This window comes from Parasteatoda tepidariorum, chromosome 2 (genome assembly GCF_982258835.1).
Source record: "Parasteatoda tepidariorum strain Cologne lab strain chromosome 2, Ptep-v5.0, whole genome shotgun sequence".
In the NCBI taxonomy this organism is placed as follows: domain Eukaryota; kingdom Metazoa; phylum Arthropoda; class Arachnida; order Araneae; family Theridiidae; genus Parasteatoda; species Parasteatoda tepidariorum.
In genome coordinates this window covers 47,987,369-48,013,110 of record NC_141756.1, presented here as the reverse complement: position 1 = coordinate 48,013,110, position 25,742 = coordinate 47,987,369, and the positions used below count along the sequence as shown (strand labels likewise).

Here is a 25,742-nt window from a genome sequence, read left to right as displayed (position 1 = left end):
CTGCAACTTGAAGCTGAAACACTTATATAGTTTGTCTCAAGTAAGAAATCCCCTAGCCATTCGTCTTGACCCGTGGCGGTGACTATGGTAACGAGGTATAACTACTTCAAGTAAGGATGTGGGATCACTGTTTAGGACAAGTTTTGGCTCGGGGATGCTAGAGAAAGGTAATCTTTGTGTTAGCTATAAAGTGAAGAGAAGCTACCCTTCCAGAAATGTGATATTCTTGTTTCCATAACAGCAAACGGCCTCAGACATTGTGGTGGGGGTAGAGTTCTTACCGTAGACAAACTATAGAGAGCTCTATTCACTAATAAACCCTATCCTTAAATAGTTCTTTTTTTATTGCGTATACATAATCAGCGTTGAGCAGTTGCTCTGTGCCTAATTTGCTGTTACCAACATTCAACTTCACACCCTAGCAGTTTTAAAGTCAACCCAAAATACGAGGGAACTCTTGCATCCAGTATTGAGAAAATATTATCCTTGTAGACCATGAAACCATATCGAAGGTAGCCCGACGACACTACTTATATTGGCTCTACCAAACAATATCTATAGCTGAGGTTATTTTACATAAGCACCGAAAAAAGCGAAAAGTGGGAACATTATATAGTGGAAATCGACAATCGAAAAAATGGCAATCGAAATCGACAAGTTAGGGTAGATATTCGAACATGTGTCATCTCTCAGAAAAGCAACCACTTTTCAGCCCAAAGCCATATACCCACTCAGAAAAATGAGATTGCTTTAAGATATATTGAGGGATATTAAGGACGAGTGAATAATATTAACTTTCATTACTTGAGTATGATTCCACAAACTATAGAACCCTTAACTTATATGATTCGGTCAATTTATTTAAAATTTAAATAGTAAAAAATTTATGTACACCAATATACAGACTAAACAAGTGCTGTTTATTGCTTTTTTTTATGTCTGTGATTAAGGAATCTTGCAATTAATATTTAGACCACATTCCTACAAGCTAGAGCACTGAGATCTCCATTGGAGCTCAGCGTCTGATGACAATGCAAATATTTCAATTTTTTTTTACCACTACATATAGAATTTATCATTTTATAGCCAAATAGAATTTATTACTTTACGACTAGCTAGTGTTCTTGAATTTCAACTGGATTCTAAGCTGAATGACGAAGCATATTGCAATCGTTTCCTGACAGCTGCAAATAGAATTCATAGTCGTATATTTGGGCCCTGATTACAATACAAATTGAAATTTTTTTTTCAAGCATAATTTATCATGAATCAAAATTTTGACCTTCTGCCGATATACTAACAAACAAACACAAAACTAAAAGGGAAGAAAATAATAAAATTAAATTAAAATTTAAAAAAGTAGATTAAAAGTAGATAAAACTGGAGAAAGCAGTTATATTTTTGCCAAGTCTAAATTGAAAAACTTAAGATGCATTACTTTCGGAAACTTATATCACCACCGAAAATCCTCCACATTTTTCGAATTTTCTCCTTTTTTATATGCTTTGTATATATAAATTTTAAAAAGAATTTTTTTTATATAAATAATTTTTTTTAAATAATGTTTTTAAAAAGTATTTTTTTAATAATTTCACCTACCCCGAATAATTTAACATCATAAAAAGTTTTATTTAAAACTGCATACATTATTTAAATAACTCTACTGACCCTCTGAGAAACATCAAACTTTGTAAATCTATACAATATTAAAACTAACTTTAGATCTCAGACTATATCACATTTATGTGTAAATCCATTGTAACATATATCGTAACTTTCGTATATACTTTCGGAAACTTAAATCACCACCGAAAATCTCCCACATTTTTCGAATTTTCTCCTTTTTAATAGGCTTCGTATATTTAGTTATAAAAAATAATTTTCTTAAAAATAATTTTTTTTCAAATTTTACTTACCCCGAGTAATTTAATTTCATAAAAAGAAGTATTTAAAAATGCATACATTATTTTAATAACTCTACTCACCTTCTGAGAAAGATCCAACTGTGTAAATCTGTACAATATAAAAGCTAGCATTAGATCTTAGACTGCATCTGTCTATTGGTTTGTCGTGGGCTAAAAGTAAATAATGCTGTTGATCTGACAGTGGCCATAAATTAGACATCTCTTATCAGTTTTTATAATGCTTACAAACTCGGTAGATGCGGAAATGAAATAATAAAAGAGTAAAATGTGTCACTAAAATTTTTGGCTCTAAGCCCACGTCTGTTTATTAAATACGCACCAACAGGGCAAATATTTTTATAATGATTTTTTCAAATATTTGTCATGAACTAAAGATGAATTAAGTGAGAAAGTTTTATTTTCAATAGCGATTGATTTTCATTTTTCGTTAAATGTCTCTGTAGATAAAAATTTATTTTCCCCTTTTTAATAAACTTGAAAACTTCTTTTAAAAAAATTATTTCAATTATTATTTTCTCCTTTTTAGATTTATGTTTGTTAATGCTACTTTGCTCATATCAGAAAGTTGTCGAATAAGTAATGAATACTGTGTGCGTCGTTTTGGAAATTGTTTTAAATTGCATTTGCATCAAGAGCTTCATTTGAAATTTGAGCCCTCTAGCAAGTTGGAAAGAGGTGGAAGTTTTGATTAATAATAATTTCAATTTGTTGATTTTATGTCAATATCTTTTCCGTGAGCTGCAGCGGCCAAGGGGATAGAGAGTTCGTCTTCCAATGAGGTGAACCGGGTTCGAATCCCAGTGATGACGTGTGAAATATCCTCATATATATATATATATATATATATATATATATATATATATATATATATATATATATATATATATATATATATATATATATATATAGCTTTAGCTTTTTTATAAGGAATAACATAAAAAGCTTTAATTAATCTTTTTATGTTATTCCTTTTCCGTAAATCCTTTTCTTAATTTATTATTCACTCTTTCTCACACTTTAAAATTCCCATCCTGTCCATTAATCTGCCTTTGGTTCAAGTATGCATTAATTAAAAGTAAGAAATTTTTCCCTTTGCTCTTCGTGGGAATCATGTGACCTAATTAATAAACCAATTATAATTATTGATGTTTCCCTTTTTCCCCTAAGATCTAATAAAATAGAGGGAAATACATATGCTACTTTCCCTAGGATATATATATATATATATATATATATATATATATATATATATATATATATATATATATATATATATATATATATATATATATATATATATATATATATATATATATATATATATATATATATATATATATATCCAAATATAATTAAGAAGACACATAATATTCATTCATAATGTTTATTACGTTCGTCGAAAAATCTGGATATTTAATATTAAAAAAAATCTCAATTTAACTTCGTTTTTTTACAAAAAATAACATACATCTTTCTATTTGCTTGAAAGTAACAATCATTTATTCGAATTTAAGGCTTTTGTAATCATGTCTCATTAATCACTTTCTTTCATCAAAACGAGAAAGACTGTAGCGGGAAATGTCCAAAAAAGGTTCTTGTCCTGTTGCCATTTCGCACAATATTCTACCCACAACTGGAGCTGTTTTAAATCCTGTTCCTAAAAATAGAAAAAAGAATTTTATTTATTCCAACTTTTAACGAAAAATATTAATTCACATTTTTTCTTTCAATTTTTTTGCAACTCTTAGTCGTTATGTGAGACAAAAATGAGCATATCTAAATTCTACGACAAATTGTTACAATAGAGCTTTTTTTATGTACGTTTGTGTTTCAAATAATAAAGTAAAAATATGGCTTAAACAGGACATCAAAAAAAAATAATAATAATAATTACTAAGTGAAAAACAGTTATATACCTCCTCAAAGTAAATGGTGAAAAATTGAACAAACTTATGTCTCTGGTTTTGGTGGGAATAAGAAAGTTTATATAGTTTGTTCATTGAGAGAACTCCCCATACCACTAGTTGTCAGGTCATCTGTTGCTATGGAAAGAAAAAATAGCACATTTCAAAGCGTGGAGCTTCTCTTTCTCATGATTCGCTTTCTCTTGTCGATCCAAAACAAAACCTGACTTAAATATAGATCCAATACCTCTACTTGAAATATTATAAATCTCGTAACCATAGTCACCATTAATGTTCCAAACAAATGGCGAGGGGAGTTATTTACATAGACAGACAATAAATGGGAAGAGATTTAAACCAAAGTATTTTCTTAATCAGAAGTGAATAAGTACGAGACTATAAGGATAATAGTTTAGCCACACCAAACACCAACATGCGAGCTCTTGCAGCATTTTACCTTAATTATTTTGCCTATCATATTTTTGGAGATATTCAAATTTCTTCAATTTCTTAACCAATAATTTTCCTTTATCGACTTTAATATGAAAAATATACATTAAACTCTATGCATTGTTTAGCTATTACATTTTTGCCCTCTTATTATACACGCATCACAGTTTAATTATTTTCTAACTAACAATCTAAGAATATTGAATCTACAACACAACTAACCTGAAAATCCTGTACCAAATATAATATTCTCGTGACTGGGCACTTTGTCAATAAGGAAAATTTCGTCCGGTGTCAACTGAAAAAATAAATTTTAATTTCAGTTTTAATTTTAATACCTAAGTGTAGATTTCTCTATCTCAATGCTCGACACTTAGTGATAACGTTTTCCTTGAAATAAATTTTCGCTCCCCAATGTCAAAAAAAAAGAAGAAGAAGAAGATATAATTGTAGAGGAAACGGATATCTTTCAGAAAAATCACAATAAAATAGGTACAAAGCATCACTGTAAAATCAAGGCTTAAATTCTCACTAGCAAACCCATACAAAGACATAGTAGAACAACACAAGAAAATTGGATGTGCGTACTTGGTATTACAAGAAAAGACCGAAAACTAGTCCTGAAACAAAATCTTCAATATCATTGAGAATATTATAGTTCATATATAGTTCAAAGAGGTAATGTGCTGGCCATACAGCTCGAAAAGTTGACATTGCAGCGACAGCGTGGATTGTTATACTCGTGACATGGAACAATCAAGAGCATGGTGCTCTAATGATTTCAGTAAATCACCATATGTGAATTGGGCGACAAGGGAAGCAGAACGAAATGATTTGAGATCTTTTATTCAGAAGAGAGGGTAATACTCGAAAATAATAATGGTTATATACTCATAGGTTGGAGTGAAATTAGTCTTATTTTGTTAATTTCGGCATTTGCAAACAAAGGGCCAATAATTTACTTAGACTGCAAAAGTTGTGTTTTTATATTATTTGGAAAGAAAAAAATTATTTTTCCAAAATGATATCTTCTTTCACCATGAGGATCATCAAACATTGAATTTTGAGCTATAATGGCGCAAGGGATGGAGCATTCGCCGTCCAGTGAGTGGAACCAGATTCGAATCCCAGCAATGGCTGGTCGATTCGAATTTTGCACCTGGCTCGCATCGACTATAGAGCTGACGAGAAATATTCTCAATGAATCATGGGTTAGAGTACCTTTGCCGTTAGGTCAATCGTGGGATGTTTTCGTGATTTTCCTCTCCATGTAACGCAAATGCGGGTTAGTTCCGTCAAAAGATCCTCCACGAAGGCAAATTTCTCTCAATACTTGATCCAGAATTTCCCTTGTCTTCTGAATTGGGTTCAAAATTACAATTCTACGGAGTTGAACAATAGTAGTCGTAAATCCAAAGAATTGCGTCGGCTGTTCAACGACGGTTTTAAAAAAAAATTGAATTTTTAAAAATACGATCACCTTCGTGACAGAAGAAGTCATTTTAAATATTTTTTTTTTTTTTTTTGCTGTTCAGTGGCGGTTATAAAATAGAATAAAAGTTCTTGAAGGTCACTGATTGATCGGATGTAAGAACTGCCCATGAGCATTGTTTATAGTCAACATTATAAAATCATTCTCTCTTGAATTCAAAATTGTAAAATAAATTCAAATAAAATCATAATAATAACAGAAATAGACTCTAACAAATTAATTTATTTGGATTAAAATATATGAAAGCGGACAGCAAAATGACATCAGATACTTGCTTGCTGATGTCACTAAACTTCAGAAACTGATTGGTTAAGGGTAGAAAAACTTGGTTGGGAAGTAGAACATGCTCTACTACTATCCAAGAACTACGACCAAGAGCTTGGGTGATCTTTTGCACCATCCAAGCAAAACAAGTTTCCATCAATTTCAATCAATATTGGTCCAAGAATTTGGACCGTATAAACTGGCCTTTAGATTTGGAACTAAGTCACTGAATATATTTATGTTTTGCAATAAGCTCGGTTAACAGTTAACTTCGCTACATCTCAAAATGAAAAGATGACTAGTTACCCATCGAAGGAATTAGAGAAAGGGAGTGTTAGACTCTTTTACTGGGTTTAAAATCATACTACGATCGGCTATAATAGTGCATTACTATATTTCGCCATAGGTCTAAAATGAAGTGGTTTTTAATAGATATTGCTCAACACTTACCGAATACATACATGTCTCAATAATAGACGGTTCATTTTCTAACTGCGGAAAATGTTCAGCTACATGATTCTTTAAAGTTTGTTCATATGCTGGGTTTATAGATGCTTGATCTCTTTTGTCTGGATCACAATCAACCCCACCATGAATTCCAACCTAAGGAAAGAAAATCACTATGGTCTAAAAAAAGAACATTGGCACGTTATTTTTCGTATTTAAAGAAAACGTTAAAAAGAATAGTATACTTTCACTAAGCCGGGATATTCTATACTTGGCAGTGCAAACAAACTATTGCCAGATGGTTCGATAACTACGGGAAATCCTGATTCTGGGCTGTGAACTCCAAACTCTTTTTCCTTCCAATAATACACTTTAACTGCTGATGCCTAGATGGAAGCAGGACAAACAATGCAAATAAAAAGAAAACTGATATGTAATATTATTTCTTTAATAAAATAGCTATAAATATTGTAGTGGTTTTAGAGTTCGCTGTTGTGAAAGATATTACATAAAAATAATGCACATAATGCAAACAAAATAGCGCATTCGGTTAAAGTTATTACTCATCACCATGAATCGGTTTCTAACGAATTCTTTATCAAACAATTTCCTCATTGATAATTTGCCATTCAGTTTGATTTCGCTGCAATTTATAATAAATTATATACTGTTGAAAATATTTATAGATTGGCTATTGTTATAGAGTTGCTTAAATCACAAATCGATTAAATTTGCCCCATATTAACCCACTTTTCATTCACGTTGGAGCATATTATAAATGTGCAAGGGTGCAAAAATGGCTTAGATAAATTATTCAACTAGGCGCCAACTAAATTTTCTACATATATGCAAAAGATTTTTTTATGAATCCATTTCACACTAACATTTTTAAACATATGCTATGAAACTAAAATGTAAAAAAATTCCAAATAAATTTTTGTATTACTTGTAAAGGAAGGTATGGCACTAAGTTTGGCTCGAGTAGCTTCTTTGTCCAAGCACCTGAGCATAAAATTACAGACGGAGTAACAATCTGTCCTTTTCTTGTGATTATTTCTACTTCATTACCTTCAGGCTTAATGCTTGTTACTGGGCAATTGCTCCAAAATTGACCGCCTTTTTTCCGAAATAGTTCCTAAAGGAAATTCCAACTACATTAAAATGTGTTCTACAAACTTGGATTTTAGAAGAAAATTTACAACCTTGTATAAATTTTTATCGTTGTTACTTAGCAATGCTCAATTGTCATCTAGCACTGATTTCTAGTTAAAATTTAAGGGCTCTTGCTCGAGGAAAAATAATCGAAACTTTGACTTCAAGATTCTATCTTTACGGGCACAAATCGAGTAAGTCAATTCGTAGTAACAAAAAATAAATAAATAAAGTTAACTATCGGTTAGCCGAGCGATTTTCTAATCCAGCGGACTTTGACGACCCACTCTTCTGTTTATCATTCTCCAGAATTAAGAAAAAAAATTATTATTGACTTTTTTTTCTTTTTTTTTTTGTTCAGGTAGCAATATTTTAAAGAAATAAAATCTTGCATTATAATTACAACTAACTACAGTCAAGAGGAAAAATCTCTGAAAAATGCCCCTAAATGCCTCTGGATTGTAAATTAGCTAACTTCCACCAACTTTTTAAAAAAAAATTTTGTTTTATTTATTTTTTAAACACAAAAAAATTAAATTAAATAAAAAAATGATCATAAGAATTTAAATTTCTTTGCTCTCGGTCAACCGAAAATTATCAAAATATTAATAACAAGCAAATTCGGTAATTATTTTATACTCGGTAACTTATTTTTTTAGTTAGTACAGATTTAATTTTCACCGACCAATAATTTTAGCAAAAATTATTTTTAACAAATATATCCATAAATGCCTGACACTTCTTTTTCATCATGAAAACGCGTGTCAGTAACCAAACAATGTTCAGCAATATAAGATAGTCGGTTTAAAATTGACCAGACATAATTCCAAATACCAAGCCATTATCGATCCATCATGAAAGAAATATTATCGATGAAATTTAACTATATTTTTCGAATGAAATGCCACTGTCGCATTATCATTGTTAATTTCCCACACAATTAACGGTATTAATACAACAATGCCATATTATCTAGGCCCTATTCCACATAATTATAGTGCCATCATATTAAAAACTCTACAGATCAAATTTAACGAGGATTTTTTCAAATGACGGCAATGATATTAACGAACAGTGGCATTTCTAATAAAAATAGAATGTGCATAGTAACATGTTCCTTATCATATCCGTCCTATTATAAGATAGAAACACTAAGGATGAAATTTAACTATTATTTTCTACAAGACTGCAACGATTACAATAATGCAATTTCTGAAAAACCGCAAAAGACCTTTTTATCAAATATGGTTTTGAAAAGAAAAAAAATCATGCATAATAACTTATTCTAGATCATTGTTACCCCGTCATAGCAGAAACTCGTTAGATGAAATTTAATAATGACTAACAATGTTAAATTTTTAGATGTTACAACGATTTACAATGATAGATGAAATTTAATAGTGATTAACAATGTTAGATGAATTTTAACAATGATTAAAAATTTTACTGTAACAATGTTGAATGAAATAACAATGATTAACAATGTTATTGCAACAATGTTAGATGAAATTTAACAGTGATCAACAAAGTTATTGTAACAATGTTAGATGAAAATTAACATTGATTTACAACGTAACAATGTCAAATGAAATATAGCAATGATATGACAAGATAAACAATTTCTAATCAATCAATTGAAAAGATTCGAAAGGTTTTATTAAAAATGCATCTAATAGGAACTAATTTTTCTCTCATTCAGTAGAATTTGCTACAAAAACACTTAGAATCAAATTAAATTTTAGGTAAAACAATAAAAATCCTGAAATTTGCATAAGTCCCGCGAGAAATAAGTTTACTCTATTATTCATGTGTAAACATTCATTGGGTTGTAAGCCAAAAGCGTATAATTGAAATTAATTTCAACATACTATACCTGAATCGTTAGAACAGATCTATGGGCTAATAACACACCACCTTTTTTATCAAATATCACAGCGTGAGGTTTCTTCGTATAACTTAAAACTCTACCAAACAGCTCTTCTTTTGTATCTTCTAGATCTAAGCAATCTGGGTTGTAAGTTCTCATATTAGATAACCATGCATTGTAGAGGTCGTGGTCAGCTGGGGATTGGAATATGCTCAGAACTCCACAGTTTCTGTAAACGCAAGACATCAGTCATCACAGCATAATTAATATTTAGGATAAAAACTACCCAAATAATTTATAATGATCTACCATTCAAATATTTTTGTTACATTGATCACTTATCTTCATGTAAAATAAATTAGTTGACCTAAATTTAACACAATGATGGAAATTCTGTTACTAGATTTTTTTTCTTTCTAGAATCTATTTGTATTTGATTACCATTCGGAACTCTTTCCAGTACATAAGACGTTCCGCAATCATCATTTAACATATGTATTTTTATTTTATTTTTAATTCTTGCCAACAATCAAGAAAAAAAGTATTCACATTAAGGATTGCAAACCAAAATTTAAGTTAAAGGAAAAAATGCTATCAATATTTACTGATTCACCATCGAGGAAGGCGGAAAAAAACACACCAGAATAAGTTCGATTACCAATCAGCTTTATAGTCACCTTTCATTGCCTTTTACTTTTTCTTATTTAAGTATTATTTTGCAACTCATGAAAGGCAGTTTTTTTCCACAACGATTTTAAAAACATACATTAACTGTATTACAATACTTTATGCATTTATAGTTGTCATTTTCTTTTTTGCCAATTTTGTAATCCTACGTGAGATTTTTTCTTCTTTACCTATTAGTGAATAGACTAAAATAGACGATTTTTCTGACAATTTATAAAATAAATCTATTAACAAAAAGGAGGAAAATAATTATTTTTTATATCTTAAACGAATCATTTAAAATTTAAAAAAAAAGAACTAAGCATTTAACAGAATTGGTCATTCAAATTTACACATCCAGTGGTCAAGAAATTTTGTGATATAATCAACAATAAAACTGATTTTAGAGCTTTCAATCTTATCTTTACAGTAATTGAGCTTGATAATTATTCGTCAAATTTAATTCACGTTATTGTTATGTTTTTTTCCACAATTAATTCCTAACTTTCACATCGTGTATAAATATTGTTAATTATATTCTTGATAAAATGCCTAAAGTACGTAGATTAAAAGCTTGGTGGACGTGTGTTTATGAACACACTATGCATTACTAAGAATTCATACTTTAAAAAAAAATTATTATTAAAAATAGGTTTTCTTTTTTTAATTAGGAAGTAATTAATCATATAAATAAAATCATATTTTCATATTATCTTACTTCCCTGATTGGAGGTATGAACCACTAGAAACTCAATTTCAAAAAGAAAATACTATACTTAATACTTACACTATAAGGTTTTTTCCTGAGTCTTCTTCTGCTTTTTTCCACATTTCGAACGCGTAAGGCATCATTTCTGCAAAGAAATCCTCCTTATAACCACATCGAATAATACGACTCTCCCCTTGAGAACTTCCTCGAGAATGAGATTCCATAAACTAATTAAACAAAAAAAGAAAGCAAATTTGCATTAAAAAAATTTTTATGATTTGAATTATTCTACGTCAGGGGTGGCGAACCTTTATGCACCAGCGTGCCATTTTTTCTAAAAAATTGTTTAATGAGGCTATAGACGTGCCGTCAAATAATTTTGACTTCGTGATTATTGGGAAAATAATAATACTAAATACTATCAACTCAAAACTCTTTATATACTATAAAACATAATACATTTTGCAATGTCTCAGTTATATGCGTAATTCAACTTAAAGTAACATCAGTGTGACTTCTGTTGTTGCAGATTAGATGACAAATAACTTATATTAGGTTGTAAGATGTTAGTTCAAGCATTACTGTTAATTTTTTGCTAGTTATTTATTGTTAGCTTTTCTTTTATGCTTATTAATTGTTTTCTGGCATTAATTGTTAATTATTTGTTTTAAAATTGTTTATTTTTTGTTTGTTTACTGTGAATTTTAATTTAATTGTTAATATGCTTCATAGTGAACTTTGTGATGGGTGGCGTGCTGAAAATATTGTGTCGCGTGCCATTTAGGGCACGCGTGCCATTGGTTCGCCATCCCTGTTCTACGTATTACATTATTCTACGTACTTTCCCGGTTCTCGGTCCCATATTTTATTCAAATAATACGCTGTTAATACCATTTCTTAAACATCAATTCATGGCAATGACCATCACTAAGGAATGCTAATATAGCTAGGAGAGGCATTGATTTAAATATCGATATATTTAAAATCGAAATTTGTCATTTAACAAATTTTAAAAGAAATAAAAACTTTTATTGTAATTGCGACCAATTACAGCCAAGATAAAAATTTACCCCCCCCCCAAAAAAAAAAAAACATCAAACAAGTATTTAAAAGCTGCTGTATTGCAAATTAGTACCCGGGGCAAACTCCTTGATGAGAAGTTATGTTCGATACCCTTGAAAAGAGGAGTGAAATTATCGTACAGGATAAAAATTCAATTTAATTTTAAATAAACTTATAAGTTCATAATTATTTTAACTTGTAAATAATATTTTAACTTTTAATTATTAACTTATAATTATTTTCAATAAATTTTAACTAAAGTAAAACTTTTTAATTTTAAAGAAACTTTTTTAAATAAAATTTTATTGAGCAAACAGTACATTTTTAAAAAATTTTGTGTGTAAGAAAAAATATAGAGATCATTTTATGTTGAAATATAGATCATTTGATCAAAAAAACATCAAGACTACAGGATACAAAAAAGAAGAAATTAATTACTTAAATAACAATTAGCTTTGATTGGGAAAGAAAATATTTTTTAGTAAGCAAAAAAGCGGTATGTGATTCTACTAAACAAGAAATAAATCAAAAAATAAATGTGTAAATATTACGCCATAGCTAATAAAAATTTTGATAATTATTTAATGCAATCGATTAGCACAGCATAGCGGGAAAAGAGAGGAAATATATAATCGATATACATAGTCGAAATATATCTAAATTAATTATGCATTGATCCGTAAAGGATTTATGGGCAAAACACAATCATCTTTTCGAAAAATAAAAATATAGTTAAATAATTTATATTATGTTAAGAAGATATAGATATTATAAAAGTAAGGAACTGACGAAGATATACTAAATACATTAAACAGAGCCCAAAGTAGTTACGCTATACACTATAAATTCTGGAGGAAAAAAAACAATAAGTTCAATAAAAATTTGAATTTTGAACAATAATGCTAAATCTGTAATACTATATGGATCTGAGACATGGCATTGCAATAAAAATAACATGAAGAAAAAAAAAAGCAAAACAGAAACCGATAGATATGGAATTTAACAAACGTAACTAGAAATGGATTGGTCATGTTCTACGTAAACATGAAAAATTTAAAGTAAAAACAAGTTTTTGATAGGAACCCTCAGGGCAATAGAAAAAGAGGAAGACCCAAAAATACTTGACGCAGGACGACTGTAAACAAATTGAAAACTATAGGAAAGATATGGAGAGAGGCAAAATATTAGGCCACAAATAGAGTGAGATGGAAAGCTATGATAAAAACCACGTGCTCCAATTCGGAGTAAAGTAGAATATGTATATGCAGGTATGTGTGCATTATAAAAGTAAAATAATAATTTTAATACAATTTATGTCTAAAATTTTCACTTTTCCGCCAATTTGAAGTTTCTCCCTACAAAAATTCAAAAGCTGCCGGGGGAAAAAACAATAAACTAATTAATATTTAATGAAAAAAATACAAGAATAATTTTTTAAATAAATTATTCGCGCTTATAATCCCTCGGATCTTGAAATAATTCTACAATTTAGTTTTTTAATCCTTCACTTTTTCGTTTCTATGCCAAGAGCACAGATTAGCATTTTTCAGTTGGTGCTGCCATCTTTTGATTATTGGTGTAACCAGTTCACAAAAGTAACAAGGAATGAAAGTAGGAATTGAATTTGAAAGAAAAACTGCTAATTCTACAAAATAACTAAATAGCACAAAAGTATTTTAACAAATTACTTGTAAAAAATTTCATTTTAAGTAAAAAATATACGAACAGAACATTTATAGATTTTTCATGAATTTATATTTTATTGCTATTGCAATGCAAATTCATGAAGTTCATCGTCCTAAATCATAATCAACTAAAAATTCCATTAAGGCTGTTTTTCGATTTTCGAAGGCTCTTCGCTCTTTCGTTCGACCTATGAAATGACGAATGAGTTTTAACTGTTACTAATACGTTAAGTTAGTAACAGTTACGTTAGTTTTTAAATGTTGCTTTCATGCTTTATATCATAGATATAGAAGATTTAGTCCCCTATATCAATCCCCTGATTTACCCATAACCAATAAACTGCACCCATAGTTAAGCTTTGCGCATCGTTAGCCAGAGCTAAGCCTCCCCCTACCCAAAGCTAATAAAAAAAATGGCTTCAAATTTCAACTTGTAGAAAATCAACATATTTTTGCTAATAAATTAAAAATAATTTGTGATTATATTATTCCTTTATTGTAATAGTTTTCATCTAGTTGAAAAAATTCTAATTTTAAAACGCTAAATAACTTTTTTAGATATTGCTTGTTTAAATTATTTTTTTTATCTGCACCAAAAATTAAAGACCGAATTTGCGTATAAGCTAGATAGGCTGCAACTTAGTACTGCAACTTAAACCCCCCCCCCTTAAATTAAAATATCTTTTTTTTTTAAACAAAGCTAAAAGCTAAGTACTTATATATATATATAGTCAAACCAAGTAATGTAATCAAATTCTTTATTAAATAAGACAATTTCATGTTTTATTATTACTCGGTGTATTAAAAATGGTGTGGAACACATAAGGGCTCCACTACCATCAATAGCTTAGGCCCCACTACCATCAATAGCTTAGGCCCCACTACATCCCTCCCTTGTATCCGGCCCTGACTAAAGTGTACTAAAATTGTGGCTTTTTAGTTTTTCTCGGCGAAAGTCGTAAGAATTATAACAGTAAATAACCTACACTCACGGATAATTTTCATTTAAAATTTGCTTTTAGAATTCGTAAACTAACGTATGATGATGGAAGCTACTTTAAATGAAAAACTCAGAATACAGAAAATATCAGATACGAGATACTACAACCAAAACCTCTCATATCCGTTGGCAACCGAATTTTAATTTCTTATGAATTTTAATACTCGTCAATTGAGTTAGATGTATGTTAGGATTCAACAGTACAAAAGGCATGAATCCGATGATACTAACTACGAATGACTCGAATGAGTGAGTAACTATGATGCTATGTTTCAGTCCGACTCAGTCTTGAAGAAGATCAGTGGGGCGTAATCTTTTCATCCTTGCAAACCCTTTCTAAAATCTGAAAGAAATTGACGAACTCCTACAATAATCTCATACTAACAGGCATGAAAAGAATAAAAAATTTTAGAAAATTCTGCTTGTTTTGTTGCACAATAGTGAATAACAAACAAAAAAATCATTGTCGTAAAACATTTCAATACAATTGTAAAGTTATAACGATAGATGGAAAAATGATTACAAAATTAATTCAAAAGCCAACATTTTCTCAATTAAGCATACCGTCATGTGGGGCTACATTGTGCAGCGGGGGCTACTTCGTGCAAATTCGAATTTGGCACTTTTCAAGTGCTGCTATTCAGTATTATGTTTTTTTCACGTTAAAAATGTGTGGAATTTGAAGATAGAAGTCTCCTCTATTACTACAAAAAAAATTTCGAATTTTAAAACAATCTCAGAGTGTGTTTTGTTTATCCAATGTCAACAACTTTCCGAGAACGTTGGACGTCGAAAAGTGTGCGTGGAAACCATACATGGCAGTACTTTTACTTTCGTTACTTGTACCGCCGGTACAAGTAAAAAGTACGTACTTTTACTTGTACTTCGTTACTTTTTAAATTTAGTACTTTTACTTGTACTTCGTTACTTTTTAAATTTAGTACTTTTACTTGTACTTTCGTTACTTTTTTAGGGAAAGAGTACAAGTATTTGTAACGGAAATGTCGAATGAAATCGTTACTTTTTTCTAAAACTCGGTAAGCTTTCTAAAAAAAAAAAAAAAAAAAAAATATTTGAAATATAATACTGCAGTACCTTCTAGTGCTCCCATGGAGCGCTTATTCAGCGTGGCTATGCACGTTCTGAGAAATTCTCGCAGCAGACTCAGTGACACCACTTTCGAAATGCAATTATTTTGCAAAATGAATAAAAATATTAATTAGCAGGTTATTTTCATTCATTTTCGAGTTTTAAGCATTTATTTAATACATTTTAAATAGATAATGCTGGATTTTATTATTGCGTTTTTCAATTTTCATTTTGAACTCAGTAATAATACATTTTTGTTTTAATAAATTTTTTACTAAATACATTTTTACCTAGTACATTTTTTACTAAAATTATTTTTATGCCCGACCTTATCAAGCAACGCACAGTCAAATCTCTAAGAACTTCAGAACTATTTGTGCTATTGAAAACTATTATTATTAGTATTTTAACTCTTGAAAACTCGAAGGTATTAATTTACCCGCTGATACTAAAATTCGTTTACAAATTTTAATTATTCCGTTAGGCAGAAATGTTCGGAAAATGATTTTCTCGCATGACTTCAGGTACTTTTCGTAATTTAAATAAATGAAAACAATAAACTAAAAATTAAAATCAATAGATAAAATTTCTTTTTCGTGCAATTCCATAAAAAGTTTAATATTAAAATTATATTTGATTTTAAAATTATATTATACGATTATATTATAAAATTATATTATAATATTCCTCCGAATTTAAAAATAAATTAATGTCCATAACTTTCAAAATTAAAAATAATTAAATAAATTACAACAATTTTGCAAAAACATTAAAGAACATAAGAATGTTATTCAATAAAATTCTAGGTTACTTTGAATTTTCGATTTCCTAAAAATGTATTTTAAATCGTTACTTTTTTTGTTAGTACTTGTACTTTTTACTCGTTACTTTTTAAAATATGAACTTTTTACTTTTTACTCGTTACTTATTTTAAAAATACTTGTACTTTTACTCGTTACTTTTTAAAAGTAACGTTGCCATATATGGTGGAAACTTTAGCTGTGAAATGCAAAGACGTTGATAAAACAATTGTCGTAAGTGCAAAATTTTTTATTTATATATTAATAAACAATTATATCATGTTAGCGTTAAAAAATTTTGAAAATTAATAGCAAATAAACGGAAAATGAAAAAAATTGCACTGTGGGGCTACTTTGTGCGAAGTTTCATTCGTTTTTTTCTTTTTTTTTTCGACAGAAAAATTGTTAGACGCTATAAAAAAATACCTGGAACGAGAAACTACTGTGATTACACTTTAGAGAAACTGCAACAATGTTTGCAAGCAGTTGCTGGTGGCATGTTGATTGCAGAAGCTTCTCGGAAGCACAAAATCCACAGAAATACTATCTCTAATAAAATTCTCAAGAAACACGTGAAACGTGCTGGTAAACTATTATTTTTCTTCTACAAAGATTTTCCTAATGAATTGATCAAATGATTTAACACATAAAAATATATTTTATAGGACATCAGGTGATTTTGACAGAAACTGAAGAGCAAGTTCTGTCATGTTCATTCAAGCATGTTATGTTCAAATTTATCAATATTATAAATGTTAATGAACATGTAATAATTATTATTTTTAAAATTTCATCCATTTAAGTGTTCAAAAATGTATATGGTTTCCTTTTGTTTAAACTCAAATGTTTTGAAATTAACATTCTTTTTAAGAAAAAATTCTTTATAAAAAAATGTTTTTTAACGCTGAAGATTATTTTCAAACTAATATCTTTACATATCTTGATGTTTTTGTTATTAAAAATGTCAACAATTAACTTTTTTAACAATTTTATATCAATATTTAACTGAAAACATGATTATTAAACTGAATTCTTGCACAAAGTAGCCCCTTTTGGGGGCTACTTTGTGCAAGGTATGTTTTGACTTATTATTTGTAAATATTACATACAAATAATGCCAATATTGATCAAATTCACTCGTCTGAGTCCAGTTATGAATATAATATCGATAAATTTTACTAAAGTTTGAATTAACATAGTTTTTTTACATGTCAAAGTTCAAAAACTGCGAAATCCTGCACTAAGTGGCCCCACATGACGGTACGTTAAGGAAGGGGGGGAATCTAAAGAGTCGTTCATAAATGATGTCATGTTTTTTTTTTTTTTTTTTCGTGACAAAATGTCACACTTTGCATATCCCTCTGTCACATGTTACTCTGTATAATATAAATATTTCTTAGCAATTCAAACATGTGTTGTAGATCATACACATGTTATATATTTCAAATTTTATACTTAAATTTTGACTCTGTGCTTTAATGATATTTGTGAACATGAGAATAATAATAATCTGATGAGTACTGTGTAATAATTTTAATGGAAAAAATATAAAAACAAATAATATATGAATATTAAATGTGCTGACCAAAATGTATGATATTACACTTCTTGTTAAACCTTTGCTACCTATTATAATAAACAGTCACGATTTCAAGAGCTCCCACCCTCCTCTCCAAGGAGTACAGTCCGCAAAAAAAAAAAGATATCACCCTGAATAACTTTCGTTCTAATGATCGGATTTTTACGAACTAAAAGCCAATCTTAATGGTTCCCGGGGGTGACCTCAAATATGCTAATTAATTAGTGCTAACTATTAATTAAGTTGCCAAATCAGACACAAAAACGTACTTTCTCTGAATAAACATACATTTTTTTTTACATATTTGGAATCTAGACACTTGAATTAGGGGGGGTAGACAAAATTTTGAAAAAATTGGGTCGTAAATTGGGTAGCAATAAAGGTTTATATATTTGGCGATAGTCCAGAAAACCGCCAAAAAAAGTCGCCAGCGCAAATGAATATTTTAAGATAACCCATTGACTAATTCAAAAGCTTAATGCTTAATTTTACTAGGTTTCTAGGCAACCTAGTAAAAGAACTCTGAATGTAAAAAAAAATGAAATAATGTTCTGTGATTGCTGGGAGAGGTTTAATTAATTGTTAATAGAAAATATCTCGGAGTTTCTAGGCGATAGACAATTTTTAAGCTGATTTCTGTCCAAAAAGCAAAAATAAATTTTTAAATCTCCTTTGAAAAGAAAATTTGAATTGATTTATAAATTATTTGATTTTTTAAGTTTTTAGAATTAAAATACATGAACTTTTTATCTGATATTATTTAGATATGTTGTTTTTGCTATATTTATTCGAGGATTTCTTACTAAAATCAAATTGACATAACTTATTATAGCTATATACAAAATTTTAGGGATAATCATTTTCGCAGATTTAATCGAGTCTTCTAGGCAAGAAAGTTTGAAGAAACAAAAAGTGCTTGAAAAATAAAATGCAGATTGTATAGTAATTCTAATACACATTCACAAGGTTTTCTGTAACTTACGATATTTCTTTTTTCTATAACTCAAGGAATTTCTGAATGTTTAGTGGCATTTTAAAAACATTGAAGCATGTTATATTTAAGAATAAGATATTGAAATAATATGTTGCATATTGTATGATTCATTGTTTAAAAAATCGCTTCATTCTGCTAGATATTTAGGTTACATGGTTTTCTCTGGATAAAGATGATTAGCAAATAGCATCCTTATATTTCGATACATTCTGAAACCTACGTTCGCAAATTCACCATAAAATGTCGCACAGCATATTCTTCAATTACGATAAGCTACATTTACCCCCGAATACTGCTACTATGATTATTTTTGTTTTCTTATATATATCTGATACTCTCTTTTTAAGCAGAGCTCTTAAGATACTGAAATGGGGACACAGAAACCTAAAAGATAAAATATTTAATTTCATTAACTCAAAATATCTGGTCTCAAAATTTTAATTTTTAAGTTAAATATAACTTTTACAATATTGATGCTATTACGTTTTTAAAGACCACATAAATCCTGTTAAAATATAGAAATGCTTATGTTTACTTTAACGAGCGTAAAATCCTTATCAAAATAATGATCAAGACTCAAATGTAAAACGGTATAATTGATGATAAAAACTCACCAGGCCTCAAAAAATATGAAGAGGGAAGTAAAAGTCGACATGTTTCGAGCGTTCAAATATAATCGCCCATTCTCAAAACTTGTCAAGCTTGAATAACTTGTGACTTTTATTATTGGACACTCAAAACATGTCTATTTTTATTATAATCTATTATTTTTTAAATCAATGAAGTTTTTATATTTTCGATTCAGTTTCTTAGGATTATCTATTTAGTTACACAACATATTAAATAAGGCATTTCTCCTGATAACAAATTATGCTACAATAATATCTTGGGAATCGTGCTAAAGAAAAAAATTAAACAAAATAGTTTAGCATATTATCCGGAAAAAAATCTACATGTAATAATAAAGAAAGAGTAAAAGATATAATGAAATAATTATTGAATCGCGCGTGGTCAGATAATTAAAAATTTAATTCCACAACTAAGATGTTAGGACGACATTTAAGATACTGAGATATTTTAAGACGCTTAAAAATTTTGGCTACGTATTCGACAGCTTTTTATGTTCGGTATCTTTAGACTCTTTGTAGTGACTTCTAAAGCATCAACACTATTTTAGATAATCTATGTTGAAGTCACAAGAAACAAAACAAAAAAAAAGACTATCAATGATTTATATTCCTTTTTCGAAAAAAATAGTATGCGTAGTAAATAATCAGCTGTTTTGCATTAAATAATAGTAAACAGTGGAATGTTTTTAATTTCTTAACAAGGTTTTATTCTTAGCTAGTAGACAATAATTCTTTCAAAAAAAGCTTGACTATAATTTAAAAAGGAACTTCACTTTAAAGAAAACCTAATTTAAAGTACTAAAAAATTGATAAGTATATTAATGAAGAAATAATAAACGTAGTAGGGTAAAGAATAAGATTTTTAAAAATGTTAAAATTTAATTAAATAGTTGGTAAAATAGTTTTGCGAAACACTTCCGGACAGTTGATTAAAAAATTTTATAACGATATATAAGATGTTGAGAAATTTGGGATGATGTGAAGTATGCTTAAATATGCTTACTACGTATTTATAAAAAATATTTATAAAAAATATAAAATATTTTTTATAAAAAATATTTTATATTTTTTATAATATTTATAAAAAATATATTCAAGAAATTGATAAATATTTTTTACCAAATCTATTCGTACGTATGGATATTATTGAAATTGTATCAGTTATTGAGATGAAAAAACTAAAAAATAATCACATTAAATAAGCACAATCTGGTGTATAATCATATTCTATCAGAAGCATGCTTTCATAGAACTCGACATTCGTTGAATAAAATGTTTTTTATTCAATAAGATGTTCTATTCAAATTTCTTTACTAAATTACAAATAGAATTTTAGACTATTAAAAAAGAAACATCGTATTTTATAGTTTTAAAAAAATAAAAATAAAAGGATTTGCAAACGATTATCAGCGAAAAAAATATGAATGAAATTTTCGCTACGCTCGCTAAGTTAAGTTCCTCGTAAGTTTATCACATTTTAATATTTATCGCCCCACTTAATCATTTCTTCATTGTCGCCAAATTATTTTTTTTTAAATAATTAATTTTAATTTTTCTCATCTTCTAATAAATAAAAACAGTTGAAACTTTAGATTTTTCAATTGAAAAATATGTTGAATAAAATGGTATAAAAAAATTCATACCTTATAATTCAACTTTTTTTCATCCTCACTTTAATTAAATAATAAAAAATAATAAATAATTATTAAAAATTATTTTTTTCATGAAATTATCTTTGGGTAAATGAGTTTTATGAGTGGGTGCAATTTTTTTTTTAATTGCTTCGTTAGTTTTTAAAATATGACTGAAAACGCAAAAAGCGAAATTAATATTAAGGGGCCCGAACTTTGAATCGCTCTCCTGACCAAACTGTGGGGACCACATTTCCCAGATTGCGGCTACACCCTATATTTTGAAGATGAAAAATCCAAATATGTAAAAAAAATGTATGTTTATTCAGAGAAAGTACGTTTTTGTGTCTGATTTGGTAACTTAATTAATAGTTAGCACTAATTAATTAGCATATTTGAGGTCACCCCCGGGAACCATTAAGATTGACTTTTAGTTCGTGAAAATCCGATCATTAGAACGAAAGTTATTCAGGGTGATATCTTTTTTTTTTGCGGACTGTACATCATTTGTGGATGGCCCCTAATGGAATATTTGTTTGTGGCTGTCTATTGGAACAAAAAAAATTCAAAGCTTGGTCTTATATCTGACAGTTTCTGTCTAACATCAAGTTTCTTATCTAAGATCAAGTCCGGCATATATACACAACGAGGTAACTGTCAAATCTGTCGTTGTTGAAAGTTATTTCGTTGGTTAAGTAGTGAAAGATTGGAGGGAGGGATACCAGCTCAGGTGCTGATCACGACATCTGACTGTTGTTCAAAATTACTTTCGCATTCCTACCATAGCCATTATAAGATAGAACCCTAAAAATGGGTTAGGTGCTTGACCATGGTTGAGTGTTCATTTTAATGATGTCATCAAATTTAATTTTCTCGTAAAAAGCTACAGAGAAAACCGTAAAATGTATCAGCAAACATTGAAGCTAAGACTTAAACAATTTTAGCATGGCTTTATATTTATCATTTACAATGAAAATGTTGACACACAGTGGCATACCCAAGAGAGAGATTGGGTTTTAAAACCACTCTATACCCGGAAGAAATGATCGTCCAGAATTGAATGCGTTGCCAATCGACCGTAAGAAATATTGAACTTTTCCGTGGAAACACAGAAATAATTCCTTGGAACAATGCAAACTTTAACACAGTGCTTAAAAAAAGCAGCATTCTTGCAATTTTTCTGTAAATAAAAATTAAATAAATGAATTTCAAATGTTATTTCTATTGCTCCTATCTTAATTTATCAAAAGAAGGCAGCTATTACTAACTAGAAAGTGCAAAGTGATAATTTAAAAAAAAAATTTTTTTTAATTATTCGAAAGTACGAATGATTTTAATGAAAGAAACAGAAAATTAAAAGGTTGGTAAAAAAGAATGAATTGAAACAATTAAGTCAGATTGATTGAAAACACGATTCAGTAAAAGCATTGGTACATGTTTTGAAACCTATCAGATGGATTTGAAAAATCTTGAATTTAAATTATTTCGATGCATTATTAGACTCACCAAATAATTCTCACTGTCCCTTCAGTTAACAAGTGCCTCTTTTTTAATTAATTCTGTTTATTTTCTATACTACGCCTTTGATCATTTTGTTCCTTAACAAATTTTCCATAACAAATGTAAACTATAGATCTTGATTTTATTTTTGTGCAATCTGCCACGAATGCCGAAATTTCCAAACAAAATATGAGAGAAGTGGATGAAAAATACTAAGAACTGTTCATCAAAATTGGAAAAATTTGAAATAAATTTAAAACTGAAATCGCCAGATCACATTCTACCTATCGGGCAACATTGATAAGCACTATTACTGCAGATAGGAACAGTACTAAAACACTCAATTTTTCTTTTCCTTTTTTTTTTTTTACATTGAATTTTAAAATGATAGATTTGCAAAAAATTCAAATTTACTACAGTCATTTCAACTGTGAATATCAACCTAAGACAGAAATTAGATCGATTTGGTTGAAACAACAGAGATAGTTGTTGACTTTTAGGCAGAGGGGTGCGATTGTTCTTGTTTTCCAGTGACGCCATCTATGGCCAAGAATTCGACTCTCTGTTGGGCTCTCCCGGCACAACAGAGATAGTAACGGAGTTATATGATTACCACTGGTGTAAAAACTTTTTAACAAGTTTCATTTTTTCCAAAAGAAAAATTGTTAAACGCTATCGAAGTAATTTGCCTTTGTAGCAAGAATCTTTAAACTGAGATACACTTATAACCAGTGAAAACACACAATAATAAAAACTTATTTTCAATGAAAAAATTTTCGAACTTATTTTTGAGTAATTCTTTGTTTGGACTGAAGACAGATTAATGTGCTTAGCCTTCAAACAGACATGTATAGTTATCTGAAGAAGGTAATTTAAATCACTTGACTGAAAAATCATGATAAAAATTTTTTTTAGTTTCTTTCTTATAAGCTGCATTTTATTAAATAAAATATTTCGTATTGCTATTACATCATACGAAATATTTTATTTTCTGTAAATTAATAGTTATTAATTTACAGACGCAATTCAAGAATTACATTGTGAAGTAGATTATTATTTAAAAACATTCATAATTTAATCGTCATATGAAAAATGTATAACAATCAGTTTCAAAATCCCATCCAGAAAAGTTTCCCGGCTACGCCTTGATGGGACAAATTTAATTATTCATTCATTTTAGAAAAAATGCTCACAAAGTATGCAATTTTTATCAAAAATAATACTAAAAATAGAACAGAACAAATGAAATACGAGAAAAATAAATTAACTTTTCCTATGTTGTAATAATGCAATAATTTTTCGTTAACTATTTAAAATTTCACCAGCATAAATAACAAATAATCAAATAACATTTACTAATTCTAACAACTATTCGCACACCATGTAATTTAATTAATTTCTAGCTTTCTTTTAATCCCTTATTTAAAAGATTTATTTTTTCTTACATCAAAATGAGATCTCGAGATAACTTATTTTCTCTTCAGCTAAAAAAATGTAATTATAAGAAAGAAGAGATATAAATCGTCTGAAAGTAAATAAATCACATACCTGTTCCAATAAAAGAACATTTTTTCCAAGCAACGCAAGCTGATAAGCTGTCCATGACCCCACAATTCCAGCACCAACGACCACGTGATCATACATTGACATTAGCTTAGAATCAAGAAAATTTTTAAGGAATAACTATAGCAAACAGTGATAGTGACATAAATTGATCACTTTGTTTGAACTTTGGATACAGTAAAAACGTGGAAAGTGACGTTTATTCCAAGAAAAAAAATTTAATTGGTTTTTGGAAAGGTATTTATAATTTGAAAATAAATTGGTTAGTACGATTTTAAAGATTTTAATTAATGCGTAGATTAATAAATAGCAGAATTTCTATGACCGAAATAAATTAACAAAATTACTTGATTATAACTCCTGGTGAGAATTAGATAAGGGTTTTTAGAGATAAGAATTGATAACTTTACTTATCTGAAATTTAGAGTAAGAGTTTCGAACAAAAGCAAACCTTTTTTATTTCCCTCACTAGTAGTAAATAATAAAATGATTAGTAAATTACAAAGTTTGAATTATCGGAACTGCACCTTTACCAAATGTTTATATTTTTTATAACCTAAGAATAAAAATTTCTATTATTAGAATAAAGGAATTCTATCATGCTGGATAGAAGATTTCAATTTTATTGATTTCAATTTCGCGAAAAATGACATGATCAATTACGTTTCACTAGTGAACTTAAAGGGAGAAAGTTAAGTCAAATTTTTGACACAACTAAAACGAAAAACTTAAAGATGTAAACATTTTCGAAGACGAATAAGGAGTGGGGAAATTGCCTTAGTGATAGACCTCAAAATTGCTGCTCCTTTTTTTTTTTTTTTTTTTTTTTTTTTGTGTCTGTGTGTTCGAGGTGAAAGTTTGAATTATTTGCTCCTTTTTATTCTATATGCAGAACGTAATTATAAAGAAAAACTATTTTCTTCTTTTTAGTAGTCTGTCAGTTACATTTCTTTTTTTCTTTTCTTTTTTTTTTTTTTTAAATGTAGGAAAGAAGTTAGGATATCATTTGGTGATAAAATCGAGATAAATAATGCTTACAACATTCAAAAAAAGAAAAAAAATTGTAACTTGTTCTAAGCACGGAGCTACAGTTGCTCAGTTGCAAAGTGGTCTAAATTTTAATCATTCCTAAATTCTATTTGGAAATAAATTCTACGGAATAAAATTTAAATTGTGCTAACTTCATTTGTTTCTGCCAGGAAGCGATGGCACCCTGTATTGCCTGCCTGCAAAAAGGTCCAGTTGAGATTTGAGCATTTTAAGTAGTTGGAAAGTGGGCATAATTCTGTTAGCGATAAATTCTGCTCATAACGTTAAGGAACAATTGAAACTTG

The 25,742-nt window shown here is 28.9% G+C and overlaps 1 protein-coding gene across 7 annotated transcripts in view; it reads right to left on the bottom strand.

The window, feature by feature from the left end:
• The window catches only part of LOC122268225 (peroxisomal sarcosine oxidase), a 53,465-nt gene extending 28,292 nt beyond the window's left edge, over positions 1–25,173 (bottom strand). The window contains exons 1-8 of one of the 7 annotated variants that reach the window (XM_043054641.2): positions 24,394–25,173; positions 10,955–11,103; positions 9,508–9,730; positions 7,429–7,617; positions 6,728–6,868; positions 6,486–6,638; positions 4,502–4,577; positions 3,394–3,582 (exon numbers count right to left, since the gene is read on the bottom strand). In XM_043054641.2, coding sequence (XP_042910575.1) covers positions 3,464–3,582; positions 4,502–4,577; positions 6,486–6,638; positions 6,728–6,868; positions 7,429–7,617; positions 9,508–9,730; positions 10,955–11,103; positions 24,394–24,495 — 1,152 coding nt within the window. In that variant the 5' untranslated portion in view covers positions 24,496–25,173 and the 3' untranslated portion in view covers positions 3,394–3,463. Of the gene's footprint in view, positions 1–1,916; positions 2,148–3,393; positions 3,583–4,501; positions 4,578–6,485; positions 6,639–6,727; positions 6,869–7,428; positions 7,618–9,507; positions 9,731–10,954; positions 11,104–14,854; positions 14,966–24,393 lie in introns of those variants that run through there. The other 6 variants (XM_087157277.1, XM_043054642.2, XM_087157278.1 and 3 more) reach the window with 6 other exon arrangements.
• Between the last annotated feature and the right edge of the window lie 569 nt (positions 25,174–25,742).